The sequence below is a fragment of the Dicentrarchus labrax genome, unplaced genomic scaffold (genome assembly GCF_905237075.1).
Source record: "Dicentrarchus labrax unplaced genomic scaffold, dlabrax2021, whole genome shotgun sequence".
NCBI classification, from domain to species: domain Eukaryota; kingdom Metazoa; phylum Chordata; class Actinopteri; family Moronidae; genus Dicentrarchus; species Dicentrarchus labrax.
The window spans coordinates 15,088,168-15,108,385 of record NW_026136706.1 but is presented as its reverse complement, the minus strand read 5'-3'; the positions used below and the strand labels follow the sequence as shown (position 1 = coordinate 15,108,385).

The following is a 20,218-nucleotide window of genomic DNA, read 5'->3' as shown; positions in this document are numbered from 1 at the left end:
TTTAAAGTTGATATGGCCACATTTTTGTAAACATTTGACTATGTACACACCCAGCTGACACAGAGCAACATTAGCATTTCTTTGGAGGCATGTTGTTGTCCACCTAATAAATTCAGTTCAAGAATTACTCTCTTTTAGCTCTGGTCTCTCCTCAGGGAAATATCTGGTTCTTTATCTGCTAAAAGCTCCACTAAAAGCAAGTTGTTAACTGTGTCTCTCTGCTGCTGGTGCTTAACAGGAAGTGTATACAGTTTCTTTAGAACATTTTTACTAAAGAAGGCTGCTTACTTTGGCAGAAAACAACACCAAGAGATCAGTCAGAGTGAACCAAAACAAGTCATGGGCTGGAAAATCAAAACAAGCTGAAAGACCCTAAAATGTTGTGCAAAGTGGAAGGGAACTGAAGGGTCAGGGATGATCTTTTGTGGCTTTGTCACTCTGAGTAACCTGTCTCACATACAATAAGTCATGTGATTTGTTTTTAATATATATATAAAAAAAGTATTATTGTTGCTTATGCCAATAACAATGCTTCTGTTGTATTCAAATGTCCTGTTATGACATTGCGACAGTGAGCCGGCTTGCACAATACCAGGACCCTGGAACTGAAGCAACTAAAAGGAACTCATGATTTTATTATTTATGCCTGTGACACCCACCTACGGCTGTCCTTGTGTGAATTGTTGCACATTCACAGAATAATAACAGAACATTTAATCATTTAATCATCAATAATCAATGAATAAAATTCTGTCTCAAGTTATTATTTATGGCAAAATGAATTTCTTTATAAAACCAGAACTCCCCCATCAGAGTTTGGTAAATAGTTTCTCTTTGTTGATTGGACTTATTGAACAGACCCACGCATATTTGCAATCTTCATGTTTTATTATTGAATAATTTAAACAACTCATGTCTGCCTCGAAAGAGGACAAATGGCCTTTGATGAAATGCTTACCAGAAATGTACCAGAATACTTAACAAAATGCTTTAATAGGGAATACAGCATCTAGCCATATCGGATGCACACACATAATACTGTTAGTGACATCTCATATACAGTTTGAGTGGAGAATGTATTTCAAAATGTGAGTAAACTTCACACATTTTGGCATATCTTTGGGGGTGTAGCATTGAAAGTAAACCCAGGTCTTCAGCATTTTGCTAATGCTCGTTGTCATGATGTGCGATGTGAAAAAAACTGCTGTTGCTCAAGATCATTTAATCTTTAACACTGACATCAAAGGAGAATAGATGTCCGACTACAATCTGCAAACATATTTATAAAAAATAAATAACATAGACAGACACAAACATAAGAAAAATCACACCCCCAGTATGCCAGACTACTGTATGTTAAAGTAGCATGCTTACATCATAAAGTGGAACACTTTCATTCGTTGGCTAAACAGAGAGTGGGTTGTACCGATAGGAGTGCTTTGATAATTCACTGAGTGCAGTTTGATGCAAATATATAGATGAAAAGAAGTAATTGCTGCGAGGAAATTAGTAAAGACTCAAACTGATAACAAAACTGCATTCACATAAATCTATCAAGAACTTCCAGTACCAGACAGGCAACATTGTTCATGTCTCCACCATACACTCAAATACACACGCACACGCACACGCACACACACACACACACACACACACAGATTGATGGATGGTGTCTGTCACATGGCTCCAGTGTTGTGATATCAGCTTAGTCAGTGTTCATCGGGATATGGGGCCCCTGTCAGGTAGCCATTGGTCCCGTGATTTTTGTTGGTCCCGTTGGTGGTGCTGTTGTGGTGCTTCTGATTGGGTGGGGGGCTGTCGTCCTCATCAGAGCTGGACTCAATGTCGCTACGGTCATCTTTAGATACCTGCAGGAGTGAGAGGGAGGGTCGGAGATTACATTTTTCTCATTAAAATTCGTATCTGTGTCATTATCTGTGGCAGCCATGCACTGCACTGCCACAAAAGTGCTTTTGCGTGTCAAACCAGAAAGTGTTCTGCCAATCAAGATCACACAACATGCTGTAAAAGCCATAAAATCTATTTGCAAACTCGAAATATGGAAACCTCTGAATGTTACATTATTTGGGCTGCAGCAAATTATCACTATTGATTAATCTCGCTATAATTTTTCCGACTGATCGCTTAATTATTTAGTTTGTAAAGTGTCAGAAAATAATGGAAAAGCCTGACCTTGTTTTGTCCTACAAACAGTCTAAAACCCACAAATATTCTATATAAATTATATAAAACAGAAAACAGCAGCAAATCCTCACATTTTAAAAGCTGGAACCAGTGAATGCTTGGCACCTTATCCCCATAAATTATTAATCGATTACTGAAATTGTTGGCCATCCATTCATTAGGACTAGACAATAAATAATTGAACATACCAAGTATAGATAACCCACGCATAATTAGTGAGTATTCAGGATTTGCAACTAAATTGACAAAATAATTACAGGAATGCCAATAAAAAAGCTGCAACAAATGGTAGTGATGATAAAGAAGATATAAACGAGACAAGACAAGGTCCACAGCCATACTAACTGAACAGCTGAGGCTAATGGGAATATCATTAGTTTTACAGGTATTGTAAGTGTTGAACAAATTGAAATTTTGACCTGATGATGGCACTAGAAGAAAAGTCAGAGGAACACCAAAGTTATTATAATTGATCCTGAAGGGAGATCAAGTGTTTTTACTGAATTTAAATGGCAGTCGATGCAACAATATGATGGTGGCACTAGAGAAAACATCAGGGGATCATCAAAGTTATTTGGATTCATTGTTTGTGAACCATTAATGAAAAATTGTAAAAAGTAGATGTTGAGATATTTCACAGTATAAGTGGAAACTTTGACCTGATGGTGGTGCTAGATAGAAAGTGAAGAGATCCCATAGGATTTCTCGAGTGGTGACCATAAATGTCTGTACAGGATGTCATGGCAATATTAGCCATTTTGATTAAGATGTTCTCCTTTAAGGCTACTTACATGTAACGGATTCCATTTTCCCACCTTGAAGGTCGCAGGTTAGCATAGAGAACAGAAAGAGAGAGTCAACAGTGGCTTTTATAACAGTTTTATATATATATACACTAGCAGCAAAACACCCTATCATGCAAGAACAGGTATAATGGTAAGAATCATACAGAGGGACTCGAAAGTGGAGCTGAGTGTAGTGACTCACCTTTCCTTTGGAGATTGCTCGGCATGCTGTCTTCACTATGAGGTAGGACCAGAAGGAGTGAAGGAGCTGCAGCAGGATCAGAAGCAGGTTGAAGACCCACCAGGATGGGTAGGGCCCCACAATCTCCCAACTCTCAAACAAGGTGGTATTTAAAATCCTTCCATAGCAACAAAGGGAGAGGGAGATAATTAACTTGACATTTTTTATTAGAACAACACAACAGGTTTGAAAGCACTCTCTCTTAGTGGGGGAATTATTGTATGTCCTGAGGAGCAGGTAGACAAAGTCAGTGCTCCAGCTCTTTGCTCTCTGCAATAATTAAAACACAATCAATGAAAGGGGCAAATGACCTAAAGAAAAAATATTACATCTCTCAACTTATACTTGCACCAGCAGCTATCTCTAAAAAACTCTGTACACCTGGTCTGAAGTATCATGAGGTGCACACATTCACACCACACATTCTATATAAATACCAGTTTATGTGTGTCAAATGGCGTATGTGTGGTTTTTGTGTGAAGATATAATTTATACATCTAATCCCTTGCTTTTAATGATGTTTTGACAGATTTTTACAGATGTGTTTGAAACAACATTTTGTTTATAGTTCAACAGAGCATATGTACGACAATAAATCACAATGCAGGCTCATTAATACTGACAAGAAAGAGAGGTGTTATCGCCTGGCTTCACATGACATGCAATCAAAATTTCAAGGATCTGTGTTAAATTTATCCCTGAGCCAATTCTTGCAAATGGCTGTCTGTGAATCATCCTCCAGATACTGAAGCCATGGCAACAGCTTTACAGTAATGACAACTTTACTACTGGTGTGGTGGGGGCTGACTAAAATGTAGTGTAGAATCATCATATTAAAGTGTGGAAACAAAGGCAGAGAGCTGCAACGTGTTGTCTTAAAATGCTGCACAGATTAATGTAAAAGCCCCACAAAGGCTTTCTTCAGAATAGCTCTAATTCTTAAAGATAACAAACTTTAATCTAGATGCCTGAAATTGCATTTTAGTGCTAATCAAGAATCAATGGTGTCTCAAAAGAAAACAGACAAAAGACAACTGCAGCTGCCTGACTTGGAAACTAAATCATGTTGTGAAAGGTGTGTGAACATTGTTGCTGCTGCTGTTGCAGGATGAATGTTATGCACAATTTAAGGACTAAATTTATCTGCAAATGTCATCCGAAAGGCCCGTTATAATTGGCATTCACCCCTCTACTGTAATTAGACAGATTAATTAAACGTCCTGGTAAAACAAAGCCGCAAGAAATGAATTAAAATATTTAAACCTGCCTCTTTTCTCTGGTACTCTCTTGGCTAGAACTTGAAATGCTGAATAAATGCAAATTTAAATGAAAGAAGCAACAACACAAAACAATAAAAGATCCTCATGAGAACAAATTATATATTTTAACAATCAGGTGAAACTCACTGTTTTCAATGATAAAGCAATACCCATAATGATCTGCTTTTCATTTGTTGATTTTGTTTGGCTTTCTTTTAGAGGTCAAAGCTGCTGTATCCATAGTAACTATTACTTAGCAACAAAATTCACAGAGATGTGTCTGAACTGCAAACTGTTGTGGAGAAAGTAGTAAAAAAAAAAAAAAAAGAAGCTCTGAGATCTCCATGGCACTGACATGCATTTTTAGTGATGAGAAACCAAAACGTGCAGAGCAACTCAGGCATCTGCTGAGCAGGCTTTTAGAGTCTGTGGTTGTCTGTATGGACTGTACTGCATGCAAATGACAGGCTAACACTACTTACAGTTAAGTAAGCCATTAGAAGGATGCTAACTATGGTACACCGGAAAGAGAATATCACTTACCAGACAGGGTAAACTCCCAGCCTGGAACTTATGAAGAGAATTGCAAACATTGCAAACAGGAGGTTGCACAGTATCTGACATTTGGCATAGTTGGCCATCTTGGCAGCCTTAGTAGAAAAAAAAAAAATCAGTCACTCATCTGAACATTAAAACAACTGCTTAAAATATAAAATATAAATACAATATAAAAAAGGCAATTTCCAGCCTTATTGAGGGTATAACTAAACTTTAAAGAGTATGTTTGACACTCACTGTACCTACATAAGGACGTAATGTTCATGATATACGGACTGTAGTTAAATTTAGATAAAGATGAATAGCTGAGCATGTAAACGCCACACACTCCACCCACACACCCAACCATATTTGCCTCCATTTGCCCATCTGTTTATACACAGCCGTTCATTCTCTCACACATCCTCACCTCTATCAGCACGTCGGCTGCGTCGTGGAGACACATGACCAGAGTTCCCACCCGTGCCATGTTGTTCACGTAGGAAAAGGTGATGAGGGAGATTGTTGCCACATGGTGCAGGAACATGATCAGGAAATCCTGGGGACACAGTTGCCAAGGATATATCACACAACTAAAGAAAGTACTTTCAAAAGGGCCTCGCGGCTGTTTGAGTCACTGCACATAGCCAGAGAATCTGGTACAGTACAGACATGTGATAAAGTGAAGGTGACATGACTGCTGTATGCACATACAATAGCTTTGTGTGTTTGCTGTAATGCAAAACAATTTGTAAAAAATGTATTTCTAAAATGACAAAGCCCCTACTGATGACTAATATAAACTGAACACACGGTAGTGCATCAACAATAGTAGCCACTTTAAAAACTGCTGCAAGAAGCACTTCATGTTTGTGTTTTCATGACCTTGAAGTGTGCTTTGCCCAAGCTAGTAGCTGCACATGTAATCACTGGGTGCATCAACGTCTTTCAAAATAAAATCTCTATTTTGGTGACCCGTGTTCGTCATGTGCCACTGTGACTGCCACAGCTACTGAAAGGATATACAAAGTTATGACAATACTGTACAGTGATTGATCGCCACTTACACAAACAAACATAGCAAGTACGCCCTCGCTGTCCGAGCATTCGTGAACACGCTGTGCTGTTGGGGAAATTCTTCCATAATCTGGAGAGGTGCTAGTTCTCTGGAGAATTACAAACCCAGTGTGATGAATCAAAGTCCTTTACTCATGCAGCATGGAGGGAAGACCACAGCATAGACGTTCCCCCTCGACTTCTAGAATGCTCTCCCTTATATTCTCATCTCAGTACATCGTAAAACAGTGAACACCCCTGTCTGTCCTGTTTATTTTACTAATGTCAAGTCAAGGTCTCTCCATGGCCTAATTAGGACATTCCATGCCATAAAACACATCCTCTTAACTCAGGTCCATATATTTACTACCCTCCCTAACACAGTTATCTCCCACAAATCCTTTTAACAAGTAAAATTAACAATAACATATTGTAAAAATACTCTGTTACAAGGAAATGTTACTAAGAATCCAAAATAAGAGTCCTCAATCCCCCTGCAACTGTTATACATCATATCTTATCTTATCTCATAATCACTGATGCATAAATGAGAAAGCATGATTTTAATGTTGCACTTGTTCAAGGTGGAGCTACTTTTGAATGATTCTTTATGTTATTGGGTAGTTTAATCTATAATAAAATTTTACAAGCTCATCATATACTACTGCATGTAAATTTAATTTTTTAAAGCAACTAATAGTGGAATAAAAGTACAATATTTCCCTTTAAACTGCAGTGGAATAAAAGTATAAAGACGCATGAAATGGAAATACTCAAGTACAGTACCTGGGTAAATGTACATTCCACCACTGTTTGAAAGTGAGCAAAAATCTCTGTTTCTTGAGTGGAAATCAAAACCAAGCAGAAAGGAGGATCACCTAAGTATGAACCATTAGGTCTGGCCCTCACTGGAGCTCCACGTGACTAAGGATGCAGACAGGTGGCATGGGGAAGTATTCCTCTAGCAAATCTTAAACTACTGAAATGTCTCAGCTTAAAGCAACCGGAACCAGTCCAAAATGGCGACAGAATGAGAAGGAGGATGAGAAGGAAGAGTAATGATGCAAGATACAGAATGAAAGCAAGGCAAGAGTGTGCGGGGAGAACATACTGGAATTGGCAGGGGATGCAGAGGACCTCCTCAGTGTAGTACTGTGCATGAAAAAACTGAAAGGAGAAACAAAAACAGACAACATGCCAACAGTCAACAAAGAGATGACAGAGTGAAGGCATACACAGCATGGCATCAATGGGGCTGCTGTGAGTGCAGTGAGTGAAGTGTGTTGTGGAGAGGAAAGAGCCAGGGATGGACTGGAGACAGGAGTAAAAGATCATGGCTGGAAGGCATGCATATCAATACTTAATGAACCAAAGGTGTCGCCATTTTCATAACAAACAAACAAACAAAACAAAAAAAAAAGAGGATGAAAGTGGGTTGAAGCTGGTCATTGCCCATTTAAATAATGTTTGCACAAACTGATGAATCTCAGTTCTTACAAACACTGACCAAGTTGGACTTTTAAAACTTTATTTAGAGTACAATGTGCATAATTTATATACAGTATAAACTGATATTATGGTTTGTAATTATGAATGTAAAGTTAATGACAGCTGCAGCAGCATGTTGGAAGTAAATGTTACATTTAACTGGATGAGTCATAAAACTAGCTATTGTCATTCCTACCAGTATGAATTCTTGTCTGATATAATTATCAGTGCTGTAGTCAAGACCACCTTTGTCGAGTCCAAGACCAGGACTTGTCACGAACAAGTCCCAAGAGATTTGTGTCCAAGTCAAAAAGAGTCCAAATGAGAGTGAAGACAGAGACAGAAGAAATACTGCTTTTGCTTTTGCCAATAAGGTGAATTTTGGCAGCCAGGCAAGAGACATTGCTTGGCCGCCTGGTAACCATGGTTATCAGTTACCAGGCGGACGATGTCAATGCCCATTCTAGACGGATTTTGAATTAAACCGATACCTTTATTTCTGAACAAGCGCGCTTCATCAGTGGTTTTATTTGGAAGGAGGAAAAGAAATATACATATTGCTGGACTAGAATATTTGACGAGACAAGTCAGAGACGATAGAAAAGACATCTCGAGACGGGACTTGAATACTACAGCACTGATAATTATTTACATGAATAACAAAATTAAAATATATCATTGCATCATTACGAGACAAATCATTTCAGTCTATTCTTCTCAAACCTAGAATACTGGAGTATTGTGCAACACCACCATGTAACAGATTACAAAAATACAATCATTTTTTGAGCATTTTACTCAAAAGCGTGTGAGTCTACAGCAAAAGTTGGGCAAAGATTGAGAAACCTTTGACAGGAAAATCCTATTTCTGTCTGAAAACGTCCTTTTTATCCTTTTTATCACTGCAGTCTTTTTGTTATTTCACACATCAGTGAGAATACACCGAGGCGAAAAAAGCTAATGTTTACAAGCAAACAGACTAAACATTAAAGAGTCACCGTGACAGTAAGAAAAGAGATGGACGGTCAGGCAAAGATAATGATGTCTTTTCTGTGACACAAGTACTTGTGTGCTGGCTTCAACACAAAAAAGGTGACTAAAAGAGTCACTTTTTGACCTTTTTTATGTTTTAACAAAAACACTAAATGATCCATGTTGTTGGACATGCATGAGGTATGTCTCGGTGTGACTTGTGGTCATTCTTACCTTCCTCCTGATGTCTGTGAATTGGGAAAACAGTAAGGACAGGTAGAAAGACAGCTCCAGAATATAGTAATAATGGATGTCCACAGTCAGTGGCTGCATAAACACAAAGAGAAGAAGAAGGAGTTTTGGTAATGGAAGTCATCTTGCCGTATCATGATTACTTAAGACTGGTGAACATGCAGTATTAAAAGACATTTACCTGGTATGGGTAGTTGTACCAGCACTCCTTAGTGTTCCAAAGCCATGGAGTCTGCAGAAAATGAAAAGAGTAATTTAAAAATCAAGACTTTTTGACCTATATGAAACAAAATAAAGCTACATTATATTTTAAAAACGTAATATATCACAAATCTGTGACTAAGTGACTGAGATTAAGGCAGCACTGTGACACAGTTTACTATGAAAGCTTCATAGTGAAATGAGTCCAAGTCTTAGTTGTTCTATCCCTGTCTTATATGTTGTATTTTATAAACATAATAGTGTATTGTCCATTAAACACAAGAAAGAAAGTAGAATGGCTCCATTAACTACAATATGAATGCAGTGTTAAGCTGTCCCCACACATACAGTTGGAGTTCAATTCAATATTTCCTTGTCATTTGAGATCTAACACATGAATGCCAATGTGACCACTGAAAAATGTATGTTTCCCTTGATGGATCATGAATGAGATCAAAGCGGTTCATAAAATACTGAACGAATGTTATAAGAGATGTTGTTACGGTGCACATTTTGACATAAAAAAGGAAGCTGGATTACCAAGGAACCAAGTAATGACATAATGACATCAGGATGACAAGAGAAACGGTAACGGTGATACAGAAGAATGTGTTATAAGCAAACAGTGACCCATCACTGTGACTGAGTTTACATCTCCTGCACTCCTCTCCAGACCTGCTCTATTAATAAATCCCACAGAGACTCCAGCCTGCAGCGAGGATTGCCAAGGAATGAACTATTTTCACAAAGTGCTTTGTCATGCAACTTGTGTCTTTGAGATATTTTTTCTACTCTGTTATCTCAACCATTGCTCTGTTGTTTATATACATTCATGTATCTTTGTAATATATGTAATATATTACTCCATCTCTACCACCTATTTCAGCAGTGGTGGAATGTATTCAGTCAGACTGTACTTGAGTACAGATTTAAGGTCCTTTTCCATTTTATGCAGCTTTACACATCGACTCCACTACATCTCAGAGGCATAATATTGTGCTTTTTTACTGCACTACATTTGTCCAATAGCTGTAGTTGCATATCCTTCCTCTTCAGTGAAAGCTGTGTATCTTCAAGTTTGGTGATTTTGAATTTGAATTTGATTTAATTAAAATTGAAGATTAAGTGTTTCTTTATAGTCTGAACAAATGCTCCTACTTCTTAAGCTAAATAAACTATTTTAAACGCCTCTTGGTTTAGCAGGAAAATGCATTGTCCATTTTTACATACGCACCAATGCACCAGTAATATTAATCCCGAAAACATCATATATAATAGTAAAACACTGACAGGGACAATTTGTCTACATAATGAGGACTTTTACTTTTCATACTCCACGTACATTTTGTCCTTAACCTACATGGACTTTTACTTAGTTGTGGTAAACTTTCTTTCAGTGTGGTTTTACTATTTTCAATAAGAGAAGGATCTGAATACTTCTTCCACCACTGTATTTCAGTAATATTAAACAGGTGCACTGGACAAAATGATTTGTCCATAAGGTGTGGTTCATGAAACCAGTCCCTCTCCAGTAACCTCAACCTCGGCTGCTGGGATTTTAAAAACTTTATAAACAGGGAGAGCAGTTTTTACCTGCAGTACTGGCATTCTCTAATGTCCTAGAGGCCCTGAACTACACACGGTACGGTAACACACAAGGTAAAACAAGTGTTAAAAAAAGTTTCTTATAAAAAGTGTTAAGTTGGCAGTAAGTTTGTTAGACGGGCTAGCATCCTGTATATATATATATATATATATATATATATATACACACACACACACACACACACACACATATATATATATATATATATATTTATAAGGTTAGCAGCTTAAACTAATGTTCTACCTTGGAGAAAATGCTAGCCCAAGCTGCTAGTTGCCACAGACGTACAGTACTGTCACTGTGTCTCGTCTTGATAGTTATTTATTTACATAAACATGAAACACATAAGCTAGATAAAACATATTTTAAGTAGGCTGAAGTTTACATGTGTGGATAAAGGAGAACCACTTTATCTTTATAGCTAACAACAGCCACTTCATCCACGGGACAATAACTTAATGTAAAGTTTAAAAAAAAACAGCTGCCAACAGTAACTTCAGTGATCATTTAACGAGCACGCAGTTGGATGTGCCATTTCATTACATGAGGATAACATGACACGCAGTAATTTGCACATATGAACATTGAGCACCGTGTAAAAATAGTTTGCATACTTAATGGCATCATTTAGCATTGGGAGCGTTTTTATCCCATTTCCTTGAAAGATCCTTTTATAAATTAGTCCCTTACAACAGGACATCCATTTCACTTCCCGGCCTCATGAATAAGCTCCAGCCTATTCACAAACCACAAGATTTTCATGGTGGCCTCCATATGTGCCCTGGAGAGTGGCTTCAAAGCTCAGTGACTCATACTAACTTTAACAGTCCTAACAGGAGGCTGGTGCTCATTTGTCTATAGGAAGAACTTACCTTTTTAAGGAAGCGAACTCCATAGGTAAATATGTATAGATAGAATGTAAATCTCCACCTGAAAGAAATAAAAGAGAAAAAAAATTAATATAAAATTAAAAAATGAAACCTCAACATTTGACTTGTTAACATTTGTTTAGGCAACAAATCACTTTTTGCTTTTGGGCATAACCTCGAAAATCTCAAGGTGACAGTAGTGTTTTTTAATGGGCCGTGGACCCTCAAGACTACAAGTGTAGCAGGACAGTAGCTCTTAATCATGCCTTGTTTTCTTTTTCTTTTTCATCTTAATTTCTCAAGTCGATGCTATAATTTTGGATTAAGCATTACTGAATTAGAGAGAGAAGCAAAGTATTTTAATTCGCTAAAACCACTTTGTAGAGAATAATGCAGCTGCATCACATACACAAGATACACCCCAAAATATTAATCATAATAAATAATAATAATATAAATGACTTGTCCTATATAACATTTATGTCGTTCTGTGCCTAGGTGCAGCACACTATGGGGATATCATGCCTGTAATCAGAAATTTGAAGTCGTGTGAGGTCCTCTTATTTGCCTAAATCTGCAGTCTAGGGTGAGTCACTGAAAATGGGACATCACTGACTTCACATTGGTGAGTGTCAGGGGCAAAGACAAGACACTCACACTGTCCAGTGCCAGCACATCTTGCTCTGTGCTTTATATAACCCCACACATCATTTACAGTAACTACAACTACACAATGGTAGGCAAAGTGATCATGAGGTCTGAGCTTACAGGCAGAGAAGAGACTGCTTTGGCTGACAGTTCAATGATCAAAGCCTTGCTGAGCTGGGAGATGTGCATATATATACCCAACTCATAACAGTCAGCAACTGGGAGAAAGGATTTAAGACTGGCTAACTAGCATGCCCACTTTCTACACTAAACTCTGAGAGTTGCATCAGTGTGTCTGCAGGGAACAAAAGCAAGTTTATCAGCAGGGCTTGAATGAGAGACCCCCTGCTGTGTCTCATTGAGCTGTCAGGCTTTTCACAAATTTGCAAGCAATCAGATTAAACGGTCTTTCCGAGTGGAAGCCAGATTCTAAGATATATACATAAGATTGACGCTTTTGAATACAGTGATAATGGAAGAGGAACAAAACAAAGACGATTTGTCACACGGAAGAAAAACATCCACTGAAGACTCCCATGACTGTGACAGAGGCTGTATAGCCTGTCATATGAGACAAGGTTTGCATACTTTAAAGGTTGTGCCCAGTGGTTGTTCCAGCTGACCTCAGATCAAATACATTTTGACAGCCAGAGCCCCGAAACACAACATGACATCAACACTTAGACAGAAAACAGGCAAAAATCCATATCAAGCACATCCAACATAGCTTGTCCTTTCATGTGGATGTTTGTTCAAGATATTCAGGTGTGAGTCTTTATTAAAACTAAAGAAATAATTGGCAGGTTAACATTCATTAAACAGCTTTTTGTACTTGATCAATAGTACTGTAAAATCTAATTAACTGGACAAGTCTACCTGGCACACAGTAAAGACTGTTGCATGGCAACTGGTTCATCAAGCCTACAAGTCTTTTTCAAGTGCTGTTGAATCGCTGCTATATATGTACAATCACAATGACTCACAACTGCTTCCCGTGAATGAGTTTTTTCCCCGAAGTCAGGCACAGATGTTTTTTTTTTTTTTTGAAGTTACGTTTCTTCTTTCTCTTTCTCAGTGTTAATGATTGATCGGTTGGGGAAAAACTAAAATGTTATGCATTTAATTATCATTGAGCCGCTGTTTATTTGCTGCACATGATGTTGCAGCAGCTACCCAATTGCGCTTTAAATCAATTAGTGCTGGGTAGTAACAGTGGTTAACAGAATTACGTTTATGATGAACTTGTCCCTGTAAACAACTTACAAACTGTGGTTTATATGACACAATACGAGTAGGCTTATGTAAAGTGTTCTGGTACATAGAGGAAACTATCTTTTCATAATAGCTTGATTATTCTTAATGAATCATTCATGATACCCGATGAGACTGTGGGTTTTAAACTGGGACAGATCCCCATTATTAAATGTACCTGTGTGGACAAAGCGTCACCTGAGGGAGGGAACATTTCTAGGAGGCCAACTTTGATTTGATCAAAAAGTCAGTAATGAGGCTGGCTTTATTCTGACTGTAGCACCCAGCTTTGGAATAAAATAATAAAAAGCAGCTCATGCTTGCTCATTTAATTCCACTTTGTCACTTCTCCAGGTGGATGGTTTGAGCACCAGCTGGCTGCAACTGTTTGCATTCAGATCGTTCTACGTAATAATTAGTCATGAAGCTCTAGCTTTGATCAGTTGTGCAAAAGCTTTGATATATTCCCTCTTTGCTGTTAAATCAGGAGTAACACCTCTGTTACAGGCAGTAATAGCTGTCCCTTCCACCTTTGTGTATTTGTCTAATTTGGTTTGATTACTAGGCACGATTTCAAATTGCCCAAATGAAAAAGCTTGTTAATAGGCAGTTATTTTAATGTGCTGCTAGAAGACTGCAACTAATTTATGGAAAAACAGGGGTGTGGCCATCCTCTCTCAAGAAAATGTGTAAATGGCTCATCTCACAGCTGTCCAATAGACATATGCTGAGCACAAACATGCTTATTAGTTGTCTGTGTGGAGTCTGCCCAGCTGCTTCTGGGGAGGTGTGTGGGTTGGTTGGAAATAATACACCTACATGTTGTTAAGGGGAGAGCATCAATGACGATATTGGTAATCTCAGCTGCTATTAATAGCATTTATTTCTGTTTCTGTAGAGGTTAAAAACCTAAGTTCATTTTTGAGAATCTACTGCAGACAGAGCTAAAAAAAAACTTTTGGGAAATATGTTTATTCCCCTGTTTTTCCCCCCAAGAATTAGATGAGAAAATTGATCACTCGTGTTTATATGGTAAATATGAAGCTCGTGCTGACAGCTGGTTAGCTTAGCTTTGTACTGTGACTGGAAACAGCTCTGGCCAAAGGTAATAAAACACATCTACAAGCATGTTAATTACTGAGCACCAGCTTTAAGCTTTCTTGTTTAAACTGTACTAGAAATGAACAGTAAAACCAGTAAGTTTTGGTTGTGGAGGCTTATGTGCTGGACTATTTCTTGGCTTGGGGCAGTGATTTGTCTTAGCCAGTTGCGTGGCAACCTCACAGTGATGACAACATTACAGGAAGTGACTGCACCTGTCCAAGAAATAGCCCGGGATGTAATGAGATATAGTGTGTGAATTAGAATTTTGTTACCTTTACCAGAGATAGGCTAGCTGTTTCCCTCTGTTTCCAGTCTTTGTGCTAAGCTAACTCATGTCTTATCCAAACTTCTGGCAAGAAAGGAAATAAGTGCATTTCCCAAAATGTTATAATATTTCTTAATATGTTCATCATTTATGGATTAGCCTCATTTTAGCCTACTGTACAGTACAGTAGGCTACCTATATTACAAAGGGGAGTATGCTTTTTTAACTTAGAACATTATTCTATTTTGGCATACATCTAATATTAACTGAAGCCAAAGATAGATGTAACAAGATGAAAATAGCAAATTTATTTACTAATATTAAATCTTGTCACAGAAATACCCTGCCTCTATATCTTAAAAAAAAAAAACCCTGTGAATTACATTATTTTTTCTTATGATAATGTCATTGTTCTCACTGAAAGCACAGAACAGAAAGGCTGGAGGAAGATGAGATCAGACAACAGAGGCTATTGAGGACATCAAAGCAGGCTCCTTCCTCAGCCTCCCTTAACCAAGGAGACCTGATGAGAGAAGGGGATCTATGGTAGAAATACACTGAAACAACAACACATCTTAATTTGCCACTTAATGCCTCACATTGAGGCTTTAAATCTACTGATAATTCATTGTTCTTAACACAAAGTGTGTGTGTCACTCTGGTGAAATAATACATGTATCTAGAAATTTTCCCATTTGATTCCTACAAACAAAAACACCTGTTTTGAGAAAGAATTGGAAAGATTTCAGTAGTTGTTGTTAAAAAAAAAAACAGAGGTTACTTTAGGTTTCTTTCTAAAAAAAAAGTCAATACTTGAACTTGTTGTAATGGCTCTTTTTTGCTGTATATGTATTAAAAAAAAAAAAAAGAGCCAGTAACAATAGCTGGTAAACAAACTCCATGTAGAGTCTTCATTATTTCCAGACCAAATGTGTCTGCTATGTACTTTCTGTTTGCGTAATGAAAAGAACAGACAACAGATCAGCTATCCTGACGACTGAGAGACAAAGAACGCTATCAGTCTGCAACAGCTGTGCATGAGGGCCTAATTAGAGCACAATCACTGCTGGAAGGACTGAAGCTGGGTCCCGTTTGGAGAATTGCACCGTAAGCAACTGAGACAGACAACCTGGCCAAACTATTGCAAAGCCCCAATGTCATCTGCAGTCAGTTACGCCGTTTGCAAGATAACAGCTTCGGTACAGTTGTTGCTTAAAACAGGATGCCAGCTAAGCACGTTCAAAAAAATCTCACACATATTCAAGAAGAGCACAAATACAGTCCTTTTCTTTATGTGTAACAGTAGTCCAGTGGTCTAATAAGCCAGCATTGTTCTCCTGAGTGAACAGCAGCCTCCGGCGGATCAGAGGATGCGAGGCTCCCCGTGTCTCAAACTGCCAGATTGGCTCTGCTGGTGTCAGACATGACTCTGCTCTGACAGCCACACTCGCTTGCTGGCCTTTAACATCACACTGCTAAGTAACTACAATCTCCCTGATGGCAAACGCTCTGCTGCAGATTAGCCAGTTCTCTCTTACAGCCTGAGTGGGTTTGCTGGTTCGCACTGGGACACATTTGACTATTATCCCACAGTAGCACCAGCATTCATGTTGCAATCTTCATAAGCCGGTGAAAATACAACTAAACTGTTAACCGAGACTGAAATACCATCGTGATGGCTGTTAAAGGACAATACCAACATTTCTACATCTGTTTATCCATTGAGTTGAAATGAAGTACATTCTCACTGATTAATTGGCCACTATTTTGATGACTGATGATTATTTTAATAATTTTTCAGGAAAAATGTGAAACATTCACCAGTTCCAGTTTGTCAAATTGGAGGATTTGCTGCTTTTCTCTTTGTTATAACAGTTTAAACTGTGTATCTTTGGCTTTTGGACTACTGATCAGATAAAATAAGCAACACGAATACTTCAATTTGGGTCATGAGGAAATGTAACAGGCATATTATCACAGTTTTTTTTCACATTTTCTAGACTAATTTAATACAGAAAATAATCAGATGAATCTATAATGAAAATAATTCTTAGTTGTAGCCCTAAAAATCACCTTTACACTACTGCCACCATTGAAGGTTAAACATGTTGTTTTCGTGAATGTGAGCTTTTAAGCAGATCTTCCCTTCATTTGAACACATTATGAAAATGAACTTGCAGAAACAGGAAAAATGTGTCTGGATGAAGTTATCCATCACAGTGAACACTGTGCCTGCTTTTACTAACGTCAAGGAGTGTCAAGTGTTATTGATGAGTGGTCATGCCGTGCAGCCTATTTAAATCAGTCTTCACTCACAGCTGAATTACTAACCAACAATTAAATAACAATACACACTGACAACAAATAAAGCGGATATGATGTTCACTGTGATGGATTACCTACTTTACCTAAGGCAAGTTAAAAGTCTCTGCAAGTTAATTGTTGTGGATGTTATTACATGCAGAGAAAATTGGCTTGCAGCTAAATTACACGTACTGCATATGTTGTGTTGTTGAAAGTGCTTTGCCTTACATGCTTTCACAGAAGCGGGCGAGAGTGCTGGGCTTCTCCTGGTTGCGGCGTTGTCTGAACCAGCGCTGGATGGTCCGCACATCCCAGTCGAGCTGCTTGGACAGGCCCTCCAACCTCTTCTCATCTGGGTGCTGGCGAGACAACATAAACACTCTGAATGTTAGATGTAGCTTTCATCGTGGGGGCACAAATATTATGAGACGAAACACAACAAGAAAAAGAACAAAAAAAAAAGAACACATGCACCACCTTGGTTATAGCAGTGAAAACCTTCTCCAGGATAGCATTGGGTTGTGCTTTTTGTGGCCCGTTGGTTTGGATCTTCAGGCCCATAGCACATGGTCTTGCAATAAACCTGCAATTAAAATAGCATGACACAAATTCTAGATCAATACAGAGACAGTATCTTTGAGGGGGATTAAAAGTGAGTGAGAGAGAGCTCTTTTATTCTACCAGGACAATGTTTTGACCACAAATAGTCTTCCACAGAAGAAGTTTAACATCTCCATGGAGAATAAAAGAAGAATTTGGAAATGACACAGCAGCGTGAAGCTAGACATTCGGCATTATAAAGCACTTTAAAAATCATAGTACAGTCTGCAACTGTCTGATCACATCTGGTACAACACAAGCAGTGACAGGCGAGTGAAACTAAACAACAATATACAAAGAATATATGCAGTATCTGATGCATTTAACGCCTGCAGGTCACACACTGGGGCTGTTTCAGACCAACAGGGATACTGAGCACTAGTGAGGAGTTTAGTGGTGAAATTTAAGGTCTCACTCACTACTCCCTAAAGAGACTCCTGACCCACATAATGCACGAGCAGCACCATGGAGCTGTGCTTTACTAGTATAATAATGATTGTACAATAATCAGTCATAGATGAGATGATGCAACATGCACAATATCATAACTGGAGCAGTAGTAGTTTTTTCTCTTTTTTTTTTTAAAAAAAGCTTGTTTTTAGCATCATGCTCTGCTTAAAAAATCTGTTTTAAAGCTGAGAGGTCACTAACTGGATTTCGGGCAGGTTTGGCAACTTGGCTGCACTATGGGTGTGTGTGTGTGTGTGTGTGTCTGTGTGTGTGTGTGTGTGTGTGTGTGTGTTCATTGGACAGATGCATCAAATGCAGCCAGCGCGTACTGCTGCAGGCCTGCACAGAGAGAAGGATGATCAACCCCGGTGATTTGTGGGCTAACCACATAAGATGCCTATTGTTTAGGTAACGGGGCTGACAAAACACGGACAGCGGGGCAGTGTGCTGCATCATCCGCCGGAATATTACACATCGAACATAACATACAAAACCCCCCCCACATCCCCAAAGCCAACCTGGATTAACCGCATGTGCTTTTATAGCCACCCACCTTTCGAAAACCAGCCGGATCATAAAGATGCAGAATGCTAAAGGACACGCCAGATAGAGGTCCTCGGCTTGCGGGAACGTCGCTTCATCTGTGTTTTTTAAGTCAGCCCAGGTTACATTATGGGGGAGCCAGAACCTCTCGTTCCAAAACCACGCCAAAATACCGGCCATCTCTTCCCTGCAGCAAGACACCGTGACCGGGTTGGGAAAAAGACAAATCGATGGCCCCGCTGTGTGTCGGGAGGTCTCGCAGGCGATCTGGCCGTGCAGACTCGGCTGATGATGAGATATCCGTAGAGAGAGAGAGAGAGAGAGTAGGAGAGAGAGAGGGAGAGAGAGATCCGCCGTCCGTCCGTTTCCCCCTCAGCTATTCCTGTGTAGGGAAGTAGAGTCAATCAGCTCCTCCGCGACTGATTGGTGCGTTGACATGTCATGTAATACAGTCGGTGTACGTTGTGCCGGCTGTAAGCACGTAATCAAGGTAAACCACTTCTGCTCTCACTCCTTTTTATTTTTACACTAACGGTGTAGGTTTAAGTTCCCACACCCCCCCTATGTAGAAGAGTGAATGGTTTATTTGTGTTTGTTTTGTGTCTGTTTTTGTTGTTTTATTATGGCAGGAATCACACAATGTGCTGCTCTCCACGCCAGGTGACACCTTTTGAGTATTATTATTGTCAATCTCAAGCGGATCGTTTAAGTGGGTTTTAGTGATATTTAAGCGACATGGAAACGCTTTTAACAATACATTATGATTGGTAAACCACGCCACCTACTGGCCTCTTGGGTGTAGTACTCTGTAGATGTTAACCTGACCTTGTAAATAACATAATTCTTTAATTAATAGTGACCTAAGATTCTTATATTTGTGGGGAAAAAACAAACAAAACTTCTCTCTTTTTTAACATTTGGTTAAATAGCTTAAATACCTGTAAAATATGTTTTATTATTAATATATATGTTTTTAGGCTGTAGTTTGTGGTGCTTTTGAACTGTATCGCATCATAAAGAGAGTGTAATATATTGTCAGTTAAATCAAAAAACATCTTTGAAACCAGTGGTGGAAAGTAACTAAGTACATTTATTCAAGTACTGTCCTTAAGTACAAATTTGACCTACATGTACTTCGTTTAAAAAACGAACATTATAATCTTGATAATGAAATAATGAAAGTAGAATTTATTGCACAGTTGTTGTATTAAACTACATTAGTTTTAGCTTTATGTAAACAGTGTAAACACATATACGTATTCCATGAACACTGTACAAAACCTGAGTATAAGATTTTTATTGTTTTATATGCTTTTACGTCTAATATAATACAAAATAATAATTAAATGTTTATAGTATTATAATAGATATGCTCCACATTATCTTTCTACCTCATGGTATATTTAAGGACTCTGTATAAAAGTAGACACACATTATATATAAAATATAACAAATAGGACAGCAGCTAACGATTATTTTCAGGTCTTAAAGAAAAGAGTGAAAACTTCCAACAACAATCCCCTAGAGCAGAAGATGTCATCTTAAAATGACTGTTTGTTGTCCTACCAACAGTTCAAAACCC

The 20,218-nt window shown here is 38.4% G+C and overlaps 1 protein-coding gene across 1 annotated transcript; it reads right to left on the bottom strand.

Moving 5' to 3' along the window:
* Positions 1-867: 867 nt before the first annotated feature.
* cers6 (ceramide synthase 6) lies at positions 868-19,027 on the bottom strand. Its single transcript, XM_051405060.1, has 11 exons — positions 18,647-19,027; positions 17,521-17,626; positions 17,272-17,402; positions 11,475-11,532; positions 8,977-9,027; positions 8,778-8,870; positions 5,458-5,586; positions 5,034-5,140; positions 3,193-3,349; positions 2,997-3,020; positions 868-1,868 (listed from the first exon to the last, which is right to left on the bottom strand). The coding sequence occupies exons 1-11, from the start codon at positions 18,814-18,816 to the stop codon at positions 1,710-1,712; spliced, it is 1,185 nt and encodes a 394-aa protein (XP_051261020.1). The 5' UTR covers positions 18,817-19,027; the 3' UTR covers positions 868-1,709.
* Positions 19,028-20,218: the final 1,191 nt, after the last annotated feature.

Excerpts from the sequence above, each read along its gene's own strand:
- cers6 (XM_051405060.1), bottom strand. The coding sequence starts at position 18,816 with ATGGCCGGTATTTTGGCGTGGTTTTGGAACGAGAGGTTCTGGCTCCCC. Across the intron at positions 17,627-18,646 it reads ATCCGGCTGGTTTTCGAAAG|GTTTATTGCAAGACCATGTG; the intron begins GTGGGTGGCTAT and ends TTTTAATTGCAG. Across the intron at positions 5,587-8,777 it reads TCACAGACATCAGGAGGAAG|GATTTCCTGATCATGTTCCT; the intron begins GTAAGAATGACC and ends CTGTGTCCCCAG.